Genomic DNA, 18,931 nt, shown 5'->3' on the forward strand with positions numbered 1-18,931 from the left:
TTACCAAATTTGCCGATTATCCATAATGACGTGAGGGCACCCCCCCCCTTAGTTTCGTCCTTGGTTTTGCGAAGCACACGGCTCCTTCAGTTCACATGATAGGCCATCAGTCATAATAACGTTTTTTGACAATCTCATCGAGTACCTATAGGAAGCTTCCACTGATTAGAATTTCTCATATGCAGAATACCGTAGCTTATTGCAAATTTAATATCAACATCTATCAACACAATTTATCTAAGGTTGTGATAGAGATTAAGACGAATTCTAACTATCTCATTATACTGAGAAAAATATTATCCGCAGATATTTGAAAATTAATTTTAAAATTATTTGATCGAGAAATTGATTCCGATGGGACGATGGGTACTTATAAATGGCCAAATAATTTGGAATTGATTCAATTTGAATACTCGTACATACAACTGGTGTACGGATGTATTTGGTCCGTTTTAGTGCTGCGTTTTCTAGGTAAGTACCTACTCACATAATTATTTTTTTTGACGCTTTCCAAAATTGCGTAGGTAAAAAATCGATTTGTATAAATGCAGCCTGCAGTTTGCTTATTCAATTTAAATTTAAAACATCGCATTTAGTTCTTCTTTCTACAAGATCACTGCCCCGGCCTTGGGGGGGGATCTGCTCCCTGAAGTGAATTCTACCCAAGTTGGATGAGAAAAGAGGGTATTTAAGTTACAAGTAGTGAGGGGAATGTATCACGACATTTTGTAGCCAAAAAATTTTAACTTTGCCTACTATAATCAAAATTCTAACGTGCTGAATACTCTGGTATTAAAAAATTTTGAAAAGCAAGTGGTTCTGTTCCGAAAGAAATGAAAAATTTGCATTTTTTATAAGCTTTGAATATTATGAGTAATTTTTGAAATTTTTCTGTTCAATTTTCACGTTCTTAAAATATTTAAAAGCAACATTTTGAATGGCCCAGTGCGAAGCGAGGGCAAAAGTTTTGGAAAATTTATGATTTAAAAAGTAGAATAGGTAACACCAATTTTAATAAAAGAATTCGGTTTTTCTAATCTCAACATTATCCAAATTCAATCATAGATTTTTTAAAATATTGTAACTTTGTAGATGAGAATCAATTTGGGCCGAGCGAAGCGAGACCGAAAGCTTTGAAAAGTTTGTAGTTCGCAAAGTAGAACAACATCAATTTTAATGTAAGAATTCGGTTTTTCTGATCTCAACTTTCCTTTAATTTTATCAGCGGTTTTGTGAATTTCTCGGAGTGAAAAAAAGAACTAAATTGGCCCGAGTGAAGCAATGGCAAAAGTTTTGGAAAATATCTGACTTGAAATGGAAAAGTAGAACATCAATTTTAATAAAAGAATCCAGGTTTTCTGGTATCAATATTTTTCAAATTCAATCATACGTTTCTTGAAACTGTAACTTAGTACGAAGTAGAAGAGAATCAAATTGGGCCGAGCGAATCGAGGCTAAAAGCTTTGGAAAAATTGTAGTTCAAAAAGTAGAACAATATCAAATTTAATGAAAAAAATCGGTTTTTCTGATCTCAACTTTTTAAGAAATTTATCAATAGTTTCTTGAAATTCTCAAGTGTGAAAAAAAAACACAAAAAAAAACAAAAAAACAAAACAAATTGACCCGAGCGCAGCGAGGGTAAAAGATTTTCAAGATTTGTAATTTCAAAAAGCAAAACAGTTGTAATGTTGACGGGAGAAGGCACAACAATTTTGCCCTTGCATTGCTCCGGCAAACATTTTTGAAAAGAATGTGAATTCTAGTTGGGAAAATCATAGATTTAAAGTTGGGAAAGTTGTTAACTTTGATGATTGTAAAAAATTTTAATATTTGAGAACTTCAAAACTAAAATACTTATTGTTGTAATTTTTGTATTTTCTCAACTTTCTTGTATTTCTCACAATTTCCCAACTTTTCCCAACTTTCGCGGAACACTGTGGGAGGGGGGGGCAGCCTGCCCCCTAGCCTCCCTTCGCTTCGTCCCTGGGAACTACCTGAACCGGCAGACACAAAAATGAAATAATCAAAGCTAGATCGAAAGGGGACCACCTTAGGACCCCAATTCCAAAATTTCGAGCGCTAAAATTGATTTCTCGATTTTTAGTGAATTTTTGAAAATTTAAAAATCCGAAAAATTATCAAATTAATAGATACCTACCAAAAATAGAAAAAATTGATGAAAAATGGAATTTTCTCGGGAAGTGGTTCAGATGGCGTCCCTAACTCATTTATGACTATCGAAATTCGCCGAACCTCAATTCCTGTCATTTTGGAGCCACCAGCGATTTTTCATCGTTCCTCCAGAAACTTGAAATTGCTGCAGAACGGCTAAAAATCAACTTTACCACAAATAAGTTTATTTTGGGCCTATGTGGGTTGCTTTTAACCATTTTTTGCGGTTGTCGCGAAAATCGGCGTCTGCCGGTTCAGATGTGTATTTTGCCCATTGGAAAAGACAACAAAATTTGAAAATGTCGAATATTCCGTCTTTTGCGATGCTACTTATCCGAAATCGAGCTCCGGACCTACTTTCGACGTTCCAAATAGGTAAAACCCCAATTTCAACCGCATCGCAAAAGATGGGATATTCAACATTTTCAAAATTTGTCGTTTTTTCCAATGGGCAAAATACACATCTGAACCGGCAGACGCCGATTTTCGCGACAACCGCAAGAAATGGTTAAAGGCAACCCACATAGGCCAAAATAAAGTTATTTGTGCTAAAGTTGATTTTTAGCCAGTCTGCAGAAATTCCAAGTTTCTGGTGATACAGTAAATATGGCTCGTACCACCGGTGGGGAGGAAGGGTAATTACTCCACGGGGGGAGCTATAGTTTACGTGAACTACGGACTGGTCCAACGGTTAATCTGTCTAGTTTTCCGCGATGTATGGTCATCAGTGCGATTGATTCGTGGGGCTTCTAGGAACGTTAATGTGTATCAAATCTATAAGTTAAGTTAATTTGTCAAGTTGTTACTTAAGGTAATTTCTAAGTCGCGAATTCGTGTTCTTTGTTAAAATGTTACGCGTTGTTTCTAGCGTTTAATTGTTGAACATACAGTTTCGTCTGAATGTGTCTTTTCATTTAAACAGTTACCTACTTCGCGATTTGACTAAGGTCTTTGCGAGATAGGTATTTGAGGTCGATCGTCGCGAGCTAAGTATCGAAGTAGGTACCTATCGAGTTAGGTTTTGGAGAGTAAGTATAGATTATACGTAGGGAAACTCGGCTAAAATTCCTCTCTCACTGGAGAAATGCTAAAAAATCGCTGGAGGCTCCGGAATGACTGGAATTGAGGTTTTACGAATTTCGATAGCATTAAATGAGTTAGGGACAGTGGGACACCTTCTGAACCACTTCCCGAGAAAATTACATTTTTCATCAATATTTTCTATTTTTGGTTTTAATAATTGATAATTTTTCGGATTTTTCAATTTTCAAAGATTCACCAAAAATCGAGAAATCAACTTCAGCACTTGAAAGTTGAAATTTTGGATCTGGGGGCCTGAAGTGGCCCCCTGCCCCCTTTCGATCTACTCGTAGCTTTGATTCTTTCATTCTCGTTTCTGCCGGTTCAGGTACTTCAGTTCCTTTGTTAGCAGATTTTTGTTGACAATTCTTTTTTGGTTTTTTGTACCTAATTGTTTTTTTTTTTTTTGGTTGGCGGTAATTTTGCTTTTTAAAAGTATTTTTCAAGTACTTTGTGCAGCTGCAAAACATTCTTATGCTAAAATATATATGTTACACTGGAATAGACATTATAAGGGATTACAGTTGTTCATTTTTTCAATGAAATGGTCAATAAAATTATTTTGTCGCATTGAAAACTGTGCTCTGTTTTTTGTTTTCAACAGATCTGTTCGTCATGATGGAAGACATGGTTTTCATCATCTTGCTGGTCATGCAACCGAGCACCATATTGCTTCAGGTAAAATAAATACAGCTAAAAATTATTAAAACCTAACTTAAAACATTGGGGGTAATGAATTACTGCTACAAAATTACGACGAGGCCGCGCGATATGTGAATATTGAATTTTAGCAGACCTCAGTAGGTTCACCATAGGCGTCGCAGAGGTCAAATTTCTGGATGGGAAAACGTTCCTTTCTACTGGCATTGTGCGTTTTAGTGTGCGTAGCACACTATTGGTTTTTTGTTACATGTAGGTCGGTAGATTCGAATAATAGGCAGGTACATGATTTTAGTTTGGTACTGAATGGGTGGGCAAGTTGGTACATGACGAAGGTATTCGTTTTTGCATAAGAAGTATTAATCATATCATACAATACATCCTAATACACCATCCACCTAAATTTGGACTCCATAGGGTGCGCAGAAATATCGTGTTCCCCCAAAAAAGTTTTCTGCTAAACATTTCGGTTGGTCACAGTGAATGGTAATAATGATAGCACATGATTGGTTGTTGGACTACATTCCGCCAATCATATTCATCCATTTCACGTTGCCAACCTATTAAAAATCCTTTGCTCAGCTCCCTGTTTGTTAGAGAGCTCAAAATTTTAGTTAAGGAGAGTAGCCTGTATTCTCTGTGCAAGTGGCGTATAGTGTGTAGGCACTCAAAAACATAATTTCTTTTTTTTTTTTAATTGCTCTAATTTGAGAGCGTTTGGTTCAGCCTTCTGTGTGTACATACGTCCATAGGCCTCAAATTTTTTCTATGTCGTTTTCCACTTGAAGTGATCGTCTTCATCTATTGTATTCTTCCTCTCACGCTACCTTATTCTCGTACATTATTTTCTCAGAAGTTATACCTACTTATTTGTACTGAATCTCTCTTCCAAAAGATTTCTGGTCCACACGTCCTTTGGGTGTTACAAATAGAACCCTTTTGTGTGGTACACTCGGTGGAAATGTTTTGTATTGGAAATTTGATCTGTGGTATTTTTTCCGTAAGTGTGAAGTTGAATGCAAAGTTGAAGCGAAAATGTATATGATATAAGGGTCAGGATTCCACAAGGGGGGAGGTACCGCGTCCAATGTTATTCTCACTCTGCCAAACGTTCTCATCAGTACAAGTCGCAATACATTACAACATACAAATGCGAAAACTTACCATGTTCTGTTTTTTCTTACACAGGGTTCCAGTATTATTCCAAATCATTATTCATCTGCAACTTCTGAAACATTTATTCTGGATAAGTCGTATAGTTTAAATGACTTTGAAGATGTATTGATTAAATACAATCACATTTTTGTGGACAAGACGATGTTCATTATGGAGTTGATTAATCGTATAGAAAGATGCGAACTAATCAGTCGTCCTTCCCGGTGGGGGAAAACCTTCAATATGGAAATGACTGCGACTTTTTTTGATATTCCACACCACAAAGATGGCTCAGTTGATGAGCACAAACGAAACATAGTTAGATCATTTTTTGCAGGCGGAGCTAAAATTGTGGTGCCAAGTAGAAAATCACCCTCAGAAATGAAACCATTGAAAATTTCGGAAATTGAAAGCGCAATGGACGAGATCGGAAACCATCCGACAATATTCATCTCATTCGTTAACGCAGGCACAACATACGAAGCATTTCTCATGAATTTTGCAGCTCAAATAAGGGGATTAATTGTACAAAAAAACTACGCCGCGTTTTTACCCCAGTACTGTGAATTTTATGTGGATCCAGAATTATGTAACGAATTACTTAATAGTACTAGAGAAGAGCTCAAATCTTATCCACATGCAGCCTTAAATCAAAGCGTAGAAATATTAACTTGTCTGTTAACACGCCATTTCGGAAGTGAAACTGTCATCCTAATTGATGAATTTGATTACCCGTTGAATCGAATGACATACGATAGTGAGGATTTCAACAAGACCACAGATTTTTTGAAAAGTTTTATCGGTTGGACATTCAAAGGTAGACCAAAAATGCCCAGCAACATATACCGTGGTGTAATAACTGGCGTGCTTCAATTTTCCAGAGTTGGAGTATCAACAGGAATGACAGTTTGTCGCGATTGTAGCGTGCTAAAACCAAGTTATAGCGAACACTTTGGTTTCACCGAGGAAGATATTCAAACACTATTTGAAAAGAATCCCAGCTCCCCACTTAATCTGAGCGAATTGCATGATTGGTACGATGGATATACGTTTGGGGAGAGCCGCTTATATAACCCTGTGTCCATTCGCAGGTGCTTCATTTCCAGGCGTATGGACGGCTATTGGATTGAAAGCGTTCCAATGGACCTCAATCCACGATCTGGGGAAAATTCGCTCCACCAACCGTTTATGCTGGATGCCTACCAAAGTCAGATACAAAAATTATTTGTAAATGAAACGATAAAAGTTCATAACCTGATATCCGAAATTGATTACAACGGTGCTGCAAATCACTTGAAGTCATTCTTATCCCTTTTAATATCACTGGGGTATTTGACGTTTGAAAAAACATCCGGAAAACAATATAATATCCTTATTCCAAATTACGAAGTCCGTGACTTTGCTTTCAAGAATAGTATCGAGGTATGGACAATGAAATATGTCTTTGCGGATTCTGTTATAATACACGACATCCTGTACGAAATTCAGAACGGCTTCGTAGTGAATGATATTACTGCAGTTCAAGGCGGTTTATCTAATCTGTTTTCTAAAATCGCCGAAACAGCTCCTGCGGATTACTATTGCGACGTTGTTTTTGGATTATTGACTCAATTCGACGATGAATGGGACTTGGAACGTAGCTTTGATGAAGTAATTACTATTTACGAGCAAGTGGAATTTCAATGTAGTATTACATTGCGATTAAAGTTGGATCATTGCTACAATACCAATCCGATAGCAATCAATTTTATAATAAATGGTGATTCTACCATGGAACAAAATATCATTCATGGAGCAGGTGATTCTACTTTCGAGCAAGACATCACCGAGGCAGCAACGTCTACTACTGCTACGGTGGCACACGCTACACACGCACACGCTACACACGAGGAGACTTTTTCCACTCAGCGACAACGCGCTGAGGCACAATTAACGAGCCCTACCATTAACCGCAGGACCACTGGAGTCATTTCTCAGCATATAGGAGAAATTAAAAAAATAATCATCAATAAATTAATGGATTATTCTAAAAAAACGGTTGCCCAGCTTACGGAGAAATCCGTGATTAAAGCTGCAAAGCTTATGAAGAAATCCATGAGTAGAGTTGCAAATCTTACTGCGAAATATAAATTCACATGGCATACCTGCATTTTAGTTGGGAAAAAAATTCTCGGGATGTTTCGCCATTTGAAATAAATATCTAGATTAAAGATATATTATAGTAATTATTATTATTATCATCATTCTATTTTATTTATTTATTTCAATTTAATAGATTTGTTATAGGGTAAAAGCAGGTAGTATGGGGTTGCTAGTAACATGAGGTAAACCATCTTTTTTCGTAGTCTATGAATGAGATGAGATCCAACAGGAAAAAAATTAAGGTTAGTTTTTAAATGATTCCAAAATAATCTAACCAGATCCGAAGGTGATTGGTCACAAAGTACTTGGTCACAGGGGTGGCAGCCTTTGTATAGCATATGTAGCACAGTGCTACACATAGGAAAAAAGTACTACACGCGAAAAAAAGTGCTGGTGTGCTACACACAGGAAAATTTCCAATTTTAGGAAATTTTTCCAAAAAATGATATTTTTTATTTTTTTTCATCAACATTGAAGCAGTTCTGGAGCCTCCAGCAAATTTTTAAAAGTTTGAAATTCACACAAAAATTTTACCCAGTAAATTTGAAAATTTGAAATACATTTTATACGCTAATTCGAGCACGCTGAATCGATTGAAGATGCGTTCAAGTCGTTCTGGATCCTCTAACAATTTTATGGAAATTTCCGTATCCCAACATATGTCATAAAATCTGTCTAAATGAACTTCAGCCTCTTAAAAGTGTTTAGTTTCAAAAATGCAAAATCCGAAAATCCATTGATGGCTTCAGAACAGCTCGAAACCATCACCAATCCATTCGGTCGAGTCATTCGAATTCCGGAGTCTGGCGATTTTTTTAAATTTTCTACAAAAATTTCAAATCGCACTGGAAGGGCTAAATATTTTGGTTAGCTAATTACCAGAATGATGGTTACGCTCTGGGGGGGCGGGGAGGGGGGGTAGTTCAAGGTTAAAAATGGTGCTACACGCGTAAAAATTTGGGACTTTTTTTTACTTGATAAACTCAGGTGGTGCTACACATGAGAGAATTCTAGGCTGCCACCCCTTAGTGTTTTTTATCCGCTAGTGGTGTTTTTTTCATCCAACTCTGAGAGTACCTAATACGTCAAGTTTTTTGAAAATTTTCGTAAAAAGTTTATAATATGTATATATTTTTTTTTTTTTGTAATTTCAAGTAGCGTACCGGAAAGAAGTACGATTTTACTATCTTACTATCTACCTCAAATTTTACTTTTTCAGTAAGCCGTTTTTTTCAATCAAAAAATAAAATCTGCTGTTGAAATTTTTACCTGCTGGTAATTTATGGGATACTTTGTTTTTTCGTAGATTTTTCAGAATTATTCTGGGCCACAAACAGAGTTAGAATGTAGAATATGTAAAATTGTAAAGCCCACAAATGTCTATAAAAAAATAACCAAAAGACTAACATACCTACTTATGTAGGCCTACATAAAAATTGTGAATTAAATTCGTTTTTCAATTGCTTGTCCAAGTATTTCATTTATTTTCGTTTTTACTAGTACTTCATCTTACCTGCTACTGTTTGTAAATTTTCGACAATTTTTTCAAAAAATTGAAAAATCATAAAAAAATTATGAAAAAGCATGTTTTGTGCGTGACAGGTGTAAAAACTAAACACTTTTTTTCGCTTTTTAAAGTCCATTTTATTGTAAGTAATTTTTACTAGTACTTCATATCACACATTCGAAGTGATAAAAAAATCGATTTTGACATTTTTGAATTTTTGGGGGTTTGTATGACCCCCTGCAACCAAATGACGGTCGAAAATAGGAAAATTAGCTCGCATAACGTTTACCGGGTTCAAACAGATATTTTACGTTTGAAAAAATTTTGAAAATAATACTCAGTGGTTCCTAAAATTTTATTTTTATTCACAACTTTGAGAACCCCTGGAGCCGAAAAAAATGTTCATTTTGGGTTAATTAACCACGGATTTGTATTTGGGACATTTATTACAATCATTTTAAGAGTATTCGAGTCGATAACTGTGCGGGGCCCAAAAAATGGCCTTATCGGAACTCCTCCTTTTTCAGTTCAACATTAAAAACTGCGCCCATTAAATGATCTTACTGCGGAACTTCTCGAGGAGCCTGTCTCCAATTTGAAGGGAATATCGTGATTTTTGGAAAGAACATGGTCTATAAAACGCCCATAACTGAAATTTCAGCTGGCCAAATTGATTTTTCAAGTTTTGGCAAGTTTTTAAAAATTCAAAATTGACCTTTTTTGCTTCTTTTTTTTTTTTTAGAAATGCGTACCTACTTATTTGGTGAATCAATTCTTCCTTACCGAATTTCACCATTTTTACCATTTTGGAGCTTTTAGGGTGATTTTAAATTTATTCAGAATTTTAAAATTTTTTAAGACTACCTAGGTATGAAAAATCAATTTGAGCCGCTAAAAATAGAATTGCAGCTTATTTTCGACCTATATATTTAACAAATTCATTATTCTATATGTATTTGGCTCGATTTCAAAGCGGACACCTTGCGTTTGTTTTACCTAGTAGAGAGAAAAAAGATAAAACTTTTGAAAATCAAAAGTTTACCAAACTGACCTGGAAAGTTGAAATTTGGGATATACCCAATTTTCAACCTCATTTTGAGCAGTTCTGCGGAGCTTTCAGCAGATTTTTAAGACTTGAAATTTCCACAAAACATCAAAATGCAGTTGAAAAGCCGAAATTCACTCTGTAATCGCATTTCAATACGTTATCAAGTCGACTGCAGGTGGATTGGTCAAAAGGGTGCTATCATTTTTTTTTACTGTTTCGTCGGTAAAAATGATGCTTTCCTATCTTCTCGCCACGCCTCAGTGCTTTTGCACCTCATAAGTTATAGCACTGGTCGCGATAACGCCAATGAGAAGTTGCCACCTGTTGTCTTCATAGTTTCAAGTACGTACCTACTTTAGATAAACAATGCTTGTGAAAGTTGACTGACTTCGTCTATTTGGTTACAGTTAATTTTGTTTCGCTGCCACCTAAGCATTTTCACAGTGGTAACAATATGGATAACTTCTGTTTTATTTGAATTCAGATTCAAAGGCTGTAGTTGCTCGATATTCAAAAAAAATTTCGCACCACGTTATGATGCTATATTCATATGAGCTGCCTGCGGTACTATTCAATCAATGTCTTGACGAATTCCGCGGATGATACATTTCTCCAAGCCCCTGAGGTAGGTACACTTTTAAACTACATACTAAGTTATACACATACCTATACATTATACCTACATTTGCATCGAATTTGAAGCTTGTATTATATTTTGATGTTTCTTTCAGTGATTAAAAATATCAGTAACATGAAAAACTGGCTTCAACTATTCAATTTAACGAATTTGGTCCTGTAAAGATGTTCCTTGTAATAGAATCCACAATTTTGGGTTTAGGAAGAACGAACTCCAAACTGAATCTTGAATTTTCATTAATCATCGTCTGGAGAAGTTCGTCGTATGTATCCAAGGTTGCATCATTGGAATAAATTTTCGGAAATTTACATGTAAACCTAACTTTTAGCGAACTACTTACCTATACATATTACCTACATGCACTGCATTACTTGTGTGGTCTGATTCTGGCGGTTCTTCGCGATCACTCTGAGTGATTGTATGATTACTTGTTAACGGATTTGGAAATTATGGACAATTGGCCAGTGTGTATTGATTCTGCTTTATTGATACTTTTTTCGTCTAAACCCAATGTAGGTATTCATATTTACGGAGAGTCATGTTCACATAACTGGCAAAATCGGTATTATTATCGTCATTTAACCGCAAATTAACCAGTAAATATGAAAATTCACATTAAGTACTTCTTACATCAAAAGGGCTGCACCTACACCATTTCTACCTTATGTTTGGCTGAAGAATTCGAATCTTATTTTTCAGCCTGACTTATCGCATAAAAATTTTCAATTTCGACTTACACTTTGAAGACAATTCAAACCATTCTACTTTCTTGTTTAAGATATGACTTTGTGTACATGGCTATCTTTTTCTGGAGAATTTTATCATAGCAAGCAGATTTTGCCATCACATTCGCTTGAAAGGATTTTAAACATGTTTTAACTGTGTCCATGTGACGCCATACGCATATGGATTAGCTGGAAATGTGTGTTGAAAAAATTACACAGTTTAGCTGTCTCGTGGGCATTTCAATTTTTAATGAAAATGCCATCTTTTATCGTTGGAAAATTTACCTATCAATTTGTTGGGACATGATATGATTGGGCCAGATTTTCTTTACTCACATAGGTATGTTAGAAAAGTTGCCTAATCGATTCGAGTCTTTCGAGGCGTTTTTAAATGGAAAGTTTTAATTTGTTATAGGTATATAGGTATAGGTATATATTATGTACAATAATACGTAATGTTCCTAAATTTCCGTTTTTCTATTGGAAAACAGGATTGATTAATTCAGTTGTTTCTGTTTATGATGAAAAATAAGTAAAATATGAAAATATGCAAATTATGAAAAGGAAAATGAACATGTAAAATGAATAAGTTTTTCTTGAAAATCTTAATTTTACGCTAGAATTTTGCCACCAATGTTTTGCTGGCGTTGAAATTGTCTGAAAATCATTTTTTTGCTTTTATTTTTAATTTCGTTGTTAGTGTGAAATTCTGATTTTGGCCCCTGTTGACAATTAATTGTAATTTTTAGAGGATATATTGACAACCCAGCTACATTGTTGTTGGTGGGGAAAGGTGACGTCTCAGACCACTAGTGAACGTATTATACTATACAGTCTACCTATATTTTTTCAGTTTTTAAAACCTCGGATAAAACTTTGAAAAAATGTTAACCAACTTTCGAGAACTTGAATAACATTGAGAAATCAATGGCGGACTGGCCTATGATGTTGGTTGGCGATCGTCACCGACCCCGGAACATCAAGCCCCCCCCCCCCCCATGTTAAAACCAAAAATAAAATATACTATTTTCATTTTCTTTAAACATGGGTTTGGCCTGTTTGCTTTTCAGTTATTTCATAACTGAAAATTTCAATTGCTCACTATGTATTCAAATTTTAAAAATTATGGTTTTTGAGTTCATTTTTTAAAAAATTCCAAAATTTCGTATCAGAAAGTGAATAATTTGCGAAAATATCTTTTGTATTGTTTTTCAACTGGCTACAATGCAAAATAGTCAAAGTTTACCTTTCTGCCAAAAATAGCTAAAAATCTCACCTTTTGTCATCAGTTCCAAAAAGCCCCCTTCTTGCCAAAAATTATCACTTTTTGGCAAAAAAATTCAAGAAGTAGGTATCTATCTATTCCCTTTCCTCAAAATTACCTAAAAGTTGTTTTGGTAAATAATTGCTAAAAATTTGTGCTTCCCCTCCTCCCTCCGATAGTCAGTTTTGTTTTTTGCTTAAAATTGTCAAAATTCTCGTTTTTTTGTGAAAAATTCTGAAAAGTGAAAAGTTTTATTTTTTTCCAAAAATTGTAGATACGTACATGGATCGTTTCACAATGAAAAGGTGCGATATTCACATGATTGGCTATAAATTGAAAAAAAATTACGATTAAAATCAATTGCAATAGGGTTTTTAGCTGCTAGCAGGAAAAATCCTAAAAATACTAAAACTGGAAAACTACTTACTAAATGAAACGTTCGTTTTTTCTTAAAACCATATTATATAAATTACGAAAATTATCGCCAAGAAACAGTATCGCATGCTAAGGGTTCCTACTACAATGTGGTATGGTGACATAAACTGAAAAATTAAAATATACTTGTTACTTTGTTAACCATTAACCAGTAAATAGGTACATAATTATGAAAATTTACATTAGACAGGTACTTACTTTTAATGTCAAATGAGTTCCTCTCCATTTTTAAGATGATAGATGATTCAAGCAATAAATTTATTTATACGCACCTATAATGTCTGACTATTTCAGACTTTAGTTAGATTAGAAATGGGGTAGGTAATTTAATTTTTGTTCACCTTCATTCCTCTATTTTTTTTTTTTTTTTGTTTAAGATAAAGACTTGTGTACCGGGTTATCTTTTTTGGGGGGAATATTTGTCCTAGCAAGCAAATTTTGCTATTGCGTTTGCTTTAGAGGATTTTAATAAATTTAAACATATTATTCAACTGTGTTCGTGTGACATCATACGCTAAGGTTAGCAGAAACTGAAAATATGTGTGTTGGAAAAATTGCATACTTAATGGCCATCTCGTAGGCATTTCAATTTTTAATGAAAATGATATATTTTGTTAGAAAATTCATCAGTTTGTTGGAACATAATAATGATTAGGTCAGATTTTCTTTACTCGTCATGTAGTCTATGTTAGAAAAGTTGCCTAATTGAGCCTTTTGAGGCGTTTTTAAATGAAAAATTTCAATTTGTTATACAATTAGTGTTGTTAAATTTCTGTTTTTCTATTGGAAAATTGGGTTGATTAATCCGGTTGTTTTCATTTATGATGAGAAATGTGTAAAATATGGAAATGAAAATGAACAATACATATGTAAAATGAAGTTTATCTTGAAAATTTTAATACTTTTATGATAGAATTTTGCCACCAATGTTTTGTTGGCGTTGAGATTGTCTGAAAATCATTTTTGCTTTCATTTTTAATTTCATTATTATTTGGTGTTTGGGTTTGGAAGATGATGAGCTTTAGCACATAAGAATAGATTTGGTGTCACCCTTGGACCCCAAATACTCAAAAATTATTTCCAAAAAAAGTCAAATCGCTGTATAGAAATACACCGACTCGTGCAAATTTTGAAAATTTTCTCGAAAACGGGAAACTTTTGATTTTTTGGATATTTTTATGTATTAACAGCTCGAGTATAACACACAACTCGATTTTTAGCTGCCCAACTTCATATTCACGCCTTCTGGAGCGTATTCAAAATTCCGGAGAAATTGAAAAATAGCGCTGGAGGCTCCATGAATGGCTAGAAAGGGTGAAATTTGGATTTAGGGAACTAATACCAGTTTAAGGACTTATTTTTGATCATTTTTACTGATCTACGTACCTTTTTTTAAAAAAAGCATAAATTACCAAAAACAGTGAATTTTGAATTTTCAAACGTTCGCCAAAAATCGAAAAATCAAGTTGGGCAGTTGAAAATTTGGTTTTGGGGGTTTTAGACCATGGTGTTTCCAAAAATCGCGGTCCTGTTGAAATCGGAGGGTGACACCTAAAGAGGTTCCCAGTCAGGTAGTAGAATGACCCTCAAACGATTTTTCAAGCAGTACTTACCTAGGATGAGTAAAATTTCTAAATAATTTCAACATTTCAAAATTTTTAAATTTTTTTAAATCCTTTTATTTTTCAAAATTTTGTTACTTTTAATAATTATAGTGCTTGATTTTTGAATATTCTAAGATATGATTTTTTTTTCAATTTTTCAAAATTAATATCCAACAGTAGATATAAATAAACTTACCAAGCCAGAGTATCAAGAGACATAGTAGGTACCTTACCTACCGTTGGAATCTGAATTTTACAGTACTTACTTCTCACATCAAAATTTGTATGGGTTACTTTGCCAATGTACATAATTTGAATTTTTGAGAAAAAAAATCGAAGTACCATTATGTTTCCCATAAATAAAACCATAAACGATCAAGTACAGTGGACTGTATATTTTATACAAAAAATAAACACGCATAAAATGAAACAACAGCTTCAACAAGAATATACATTAACAATATGCACACAAGTACGTAGCTCACCTACAACATTACCTACGCACGAGTCTAAAAGATAAGAAAAATACGGAAATGAACGAAAATATACGATTTTCTACACTATAGGTACATTTTTGTACAATTACCATGTAACACACTCCCTCCCAAAAAGGGGTCACACACCTTTTTACAATACATATGTACAATATATTACGACGATTACTTCTAACAACCAAATAAAAAATAGAAAATTACTAAAAAAAATATACGTATAGCAAAATTTACAATTACAAAAATTTTGCAAAATTTGAACTACACAGTAGTAATTTTAATATTAATCTATTGATTAACGAACTATTTTACAATTTCAGTTTCACTGGTATGATTACCCCTATTGATTGGAAGTAATACCTACCAAGTTCTGAACTGATGATCTTTTCACCTCTCCACCAGACAACCTAATTGACACATTTTGGGCTAGACCCCTATCATTGGGAAATACGTTTTCCGCAATTCCCAAAGGCCATGAAAAAACACCTTGGTTTTTTGAAACGACTAAAACCACATCTCCAATCTTCAAATTGAGACAACTTTCCTTCCATTTGAAACAATTACAAAGTTGATTCACATAATCATGACGCCATGTGACCCAAAATGAGTCTACAATACGCCTCCATAAAAAGTACCTTTGTTTTATCTTTACTCCTGCTGCATTTTAGTCAATAGGCACCTCAAACATCGCACTTCCGATCAAAAAATGAGAAGGACTTGAAGGCTCAACAAAAGAATTTGACTTCGAATACGCTATTCGGACCTCCACGTTCCCTTACATTCAAAAAGTCTATTGGATTGAGATATCTAACAGCGAGAAGTTTATACACATTGAACTTGACTTTTTTTTACGAGAGAGGAATCCCAGCGGACAGAAATTTTTTCAACCGGACAAAGATAAAACAAAAGAGCTAGCTTCCAAAAATATATCACCAATCAAAATTTTCGGTGCGAAAGCGCATTTTTCGATTTTTGACAAGTTTTTGGAAATCTTTTTTTTTTTTTTTTTTTTTTTGTATTCCTATCATACTGTACTTCGAAAACTGCTCATTTCTCCTAAACACCAACCTCACCTACCGCTCAGACCACCTCGCGCTCACTCCACCCAACATGGCCGAAAAGTCCCAAGCCCAAAAACCTGAAACCCACAACTCACGCGGGACAACTCACACAAGGGATCCACGGCCCCGGGAGAAGGTGCCGAGAATTTGCATTTATTATTATTTGTTTATTCAATTCTGCCCCTTATTCAATTCTGCCCCTTATTCAATTCTGCCCCAAGTTTTTGGAAATCTAAGAGTAAAAAATTTATATCAAAATTTCATTGAAATTTTTGAGTTAACCTATTTTCACTATTCTCACAAATGGATTGGAAACGATACAAATGTAATTGAAATAAATCAGCTTGAAATTTCTCAAATTCTTCCTTAGCTCAATTGAAACTTCCTCATCCCACATTCTACCTTCTATCCAGAGGTCTTGAAGTAAGATCTTTGCTCGGATCATAACAGGAGTTAGAATTCCTTCCAAGGATATCAAAGGTTTTGGAAATCATAGATAACATGACTCTTTTTGTAATTACTGATGGTAAAGGATCATGACGAATATCAACACCTATTTCATCTGTTTCTGTATACCATAACAAACCTAACACACTAACAAATTCATCACTACCTAACAAACCAGTTTTCAATGGCTCTATTAAGTCATCTTCAATACTAGATAAAAAATCCAACAAATTACTTTGATACTTTCTCAATGGAAATCCATATTTACCCAAAATACCATATAATCTCTTCTGAAGATCAATAAGCTTCTCCAACGAATCCTCTCCAGTCATAACGTTATCTTGATCTTTCATTATCTCTTCTTCTTGCTTAACAACCGCATCTTCGTCTTGACTAGTATCAACATAACTCAATAAAATATCATCTACCTCGGCTAATTCAGACATTGATGCTCGCCATGAACCAATAAACACTTCAAGTTGACATACCAATTGCATTGATGGGGGCTCCTCAAGCAATGAAGCAACATCTGCATAATCCTTTTTAATCGTATGAATAATCCTTCGTTTTGAATTCGTCGCCTTATCCACTTCGGCCTTTGCTTTTTCCTTCGCAAGCTGGCCTTTCCTTGAGCAGACAAGCAGACTCCTTAACCATATCAACGAAGTACCGAAATGAACTACCAAGTTATACCAACAAAAAACAACAATTTATTTACGAACAAATATTACGAAAAATCATATAAATCAAAAACATTTTGCAAAAACTATGCCAGAATAGCTTATCCGGGCCGAAGGACCAAATTGTTTCCCATAAATAAAACCATAAACGATCAAGTACAGTGGACTGTATATTTTATACAAAAAATAAACACGCATAAAATGAAACAACTGCTTCAACAAGAATATACCTACATTAACAATATGTACACAGTACGTAGCTCACCTACTACATTACCTACGCACGAGTCTAAAAGATAAGAAAAAATACGGAAACGAACGAAAATATACAATTTTCTACAATATAGGTACAATTTGTACAATTACCACGTAACACATTATTTTTGAAAACCCTTCTTAATGATGTATTATTTGTTTGAAACGAAAGTAAAATTACTGCTCGAGCGAAGCGAGAGCAAAAATTCGTTGAAAAAATTGGTCCAAAAAACGAAAAAACTAGGTACCATTTTATAAGTAGGTAGGTATGTTTTCATTTTACATTTTCACCGGAGCATAATAGTATCAAAAACTTTGAAAAGTTAGTGGTTCTGTTCAGAAAAAATGAAAAATTTGCACTTTTCAAACAGTTTGGGTATTACGAGTATTTTTGGAATTTTCCTATTCAATTTTTGAATTCTTAAAATGGAGGAAAGCAGCATTTTGAATAGCCCGAGCGAAGCGAGGGCAAAAGCTTTAGAAAATTTGTAATTTTAAATGTAGAACAACATCAATTTTAATAAAAGGGTTCGATTTTTCTGATCTCAACACTTTTCAAAATTGGTGGTATAACTTCAATTTTTCAGAGATTTTTTGGATTCTTTGGAAATTTTCTTGTTTTTCGCAGAAATTTCTATGCTATTTTTTTGCTTTCTTGCCACTCATGTCAATTTCTCGCCTTTTTCTTGGTTTCTTGCTATGTATTTTCTTGCCAGTAGACACTCACTACTGAGGTACAAACTTGAATGCTAAATTTTAGATTTGGAGCAATTTCAAAATTTCCATCCTAATTCTGATCTCAGTTTCGCTTTTTACTATTCTGATAATTCACCAATTTTTGAAAAAGTTGAGAAAATTTACTCACTTTTTCATTTTTTTTTTTTTTTCAAATTTGTTTACTTATTTGTTTTAATTTTTATGACAATTTTTCGATATTTCGCTCCCCCACAAAAAATGTAGTCACGTTCACTATAGACATATGTGTTGTGGTATAAACTGAAACATTAAAACAACTGGTTTTTAACCATTAACCATAATTACATTACCTAACGAGTAAATATCATGAATGTCCCAAAACTAATAAATACCGGAACGGTATTATCATCGTGATATTGATGTTTCCTATTATAACGTAAACTGAAACAATAATAGAGTTGTTGAAATATCGAAAACTATCGATAACTATCGATAAATTCACTATCGATAAGTTATCGATAACTTTTTACGTTATCGACCTTATAAGGTCGATAACGTAAATTTTTTTAATGCAGATAAAGCCTGAAAAATCGGTGAAAAACCAGTGTTGCCAGGTGCTGAGTCAATGAAGTCGCCCATTTTCTCGCCTTAAAGCCCCAAAAAACGCCAAAAATGAAGAAATTTAACCGCCCAACACATAAATTTGGCGTTTTCAAGCCAGTTGGCGCAATTATGTACAATCTGGCAACACTGGAAAGCTTATTGATAAACTATCGATATTCAACAACTCTAAACAATAAACATCATTAACGCAAGTGTTGACTGGTTGTTAACCATTAACTATAACCCATAACCGTAAAATGCTAATTAAC

General features: G+C 34.3%; 1 protein-coding gene across 1 annotated transcript; it reads left to right on the forward strand.

Annotated features, from left to right (window-relative positions):
- The first annotated feature begins 313 nt into the window (after nucleotides 1-313).
- Nucleotides 314-8,676, forward strand: LOC135846594 (uncharacterized). The gene is made up of 3 exons (XM_065365783.1): nucleotides 314-471; nucleotides 3,857-3,930; nucleotides 5,101-8,676. Exons 1-3 carry the CDS (start codon nucleotides 363-365, stop codon nucleotides 7,261-7,263), a joined length of 2,346 nt encoding a protein of 781 aa, XP_065221855.1. The 5' UTR covers nucleotides 314-362; the 3' UTR covers nucleotides 7,264-8,676.
- The last annotated feature ends 10,255 nt before the right edge of the window (nucleotides 8,677-18,931 follow it).

This window comes from Planococcus citri, chromosome 5 (assembly GCF_950023065.1).
Source record: "Planococcus citri chromosome 5, ihPlaCitr1.1, whole genome shotgun sequence".
NCBI lineage: Eukaryota > Metazoa > Arthropoda > Insecta > Hemiptera > Pseudococcidae > Planococcus > Planococcus citri.

What these genes read in the sequence shown, in the direction of transcription:
- LOC135846594 (XM_065365783.1), top strand. Translation starts at nt 363, where the DNA reads ATGGGTACTTATAAATGGCCAAATAATTTGGAATTGATTCAATTTGAA. An exon ending in TTTAGTGCTGCGTTTTCTAG is followed by an intron (nt 472 to 3,856) that starts GTAAGTACCTAC and finishes TGTTTTCAACAG; the next exon opens with ATCTGTTCGTCATGATGGAA. An exon ending in CGAGCACCATATTGCTTCAG is followed by an intron (nt 3,931 to 5,100) that starts GTAAAATAAATA and finishes TTTCTTACACAG; the next exon opens with GGTTCCAGTATTATTCCAAA.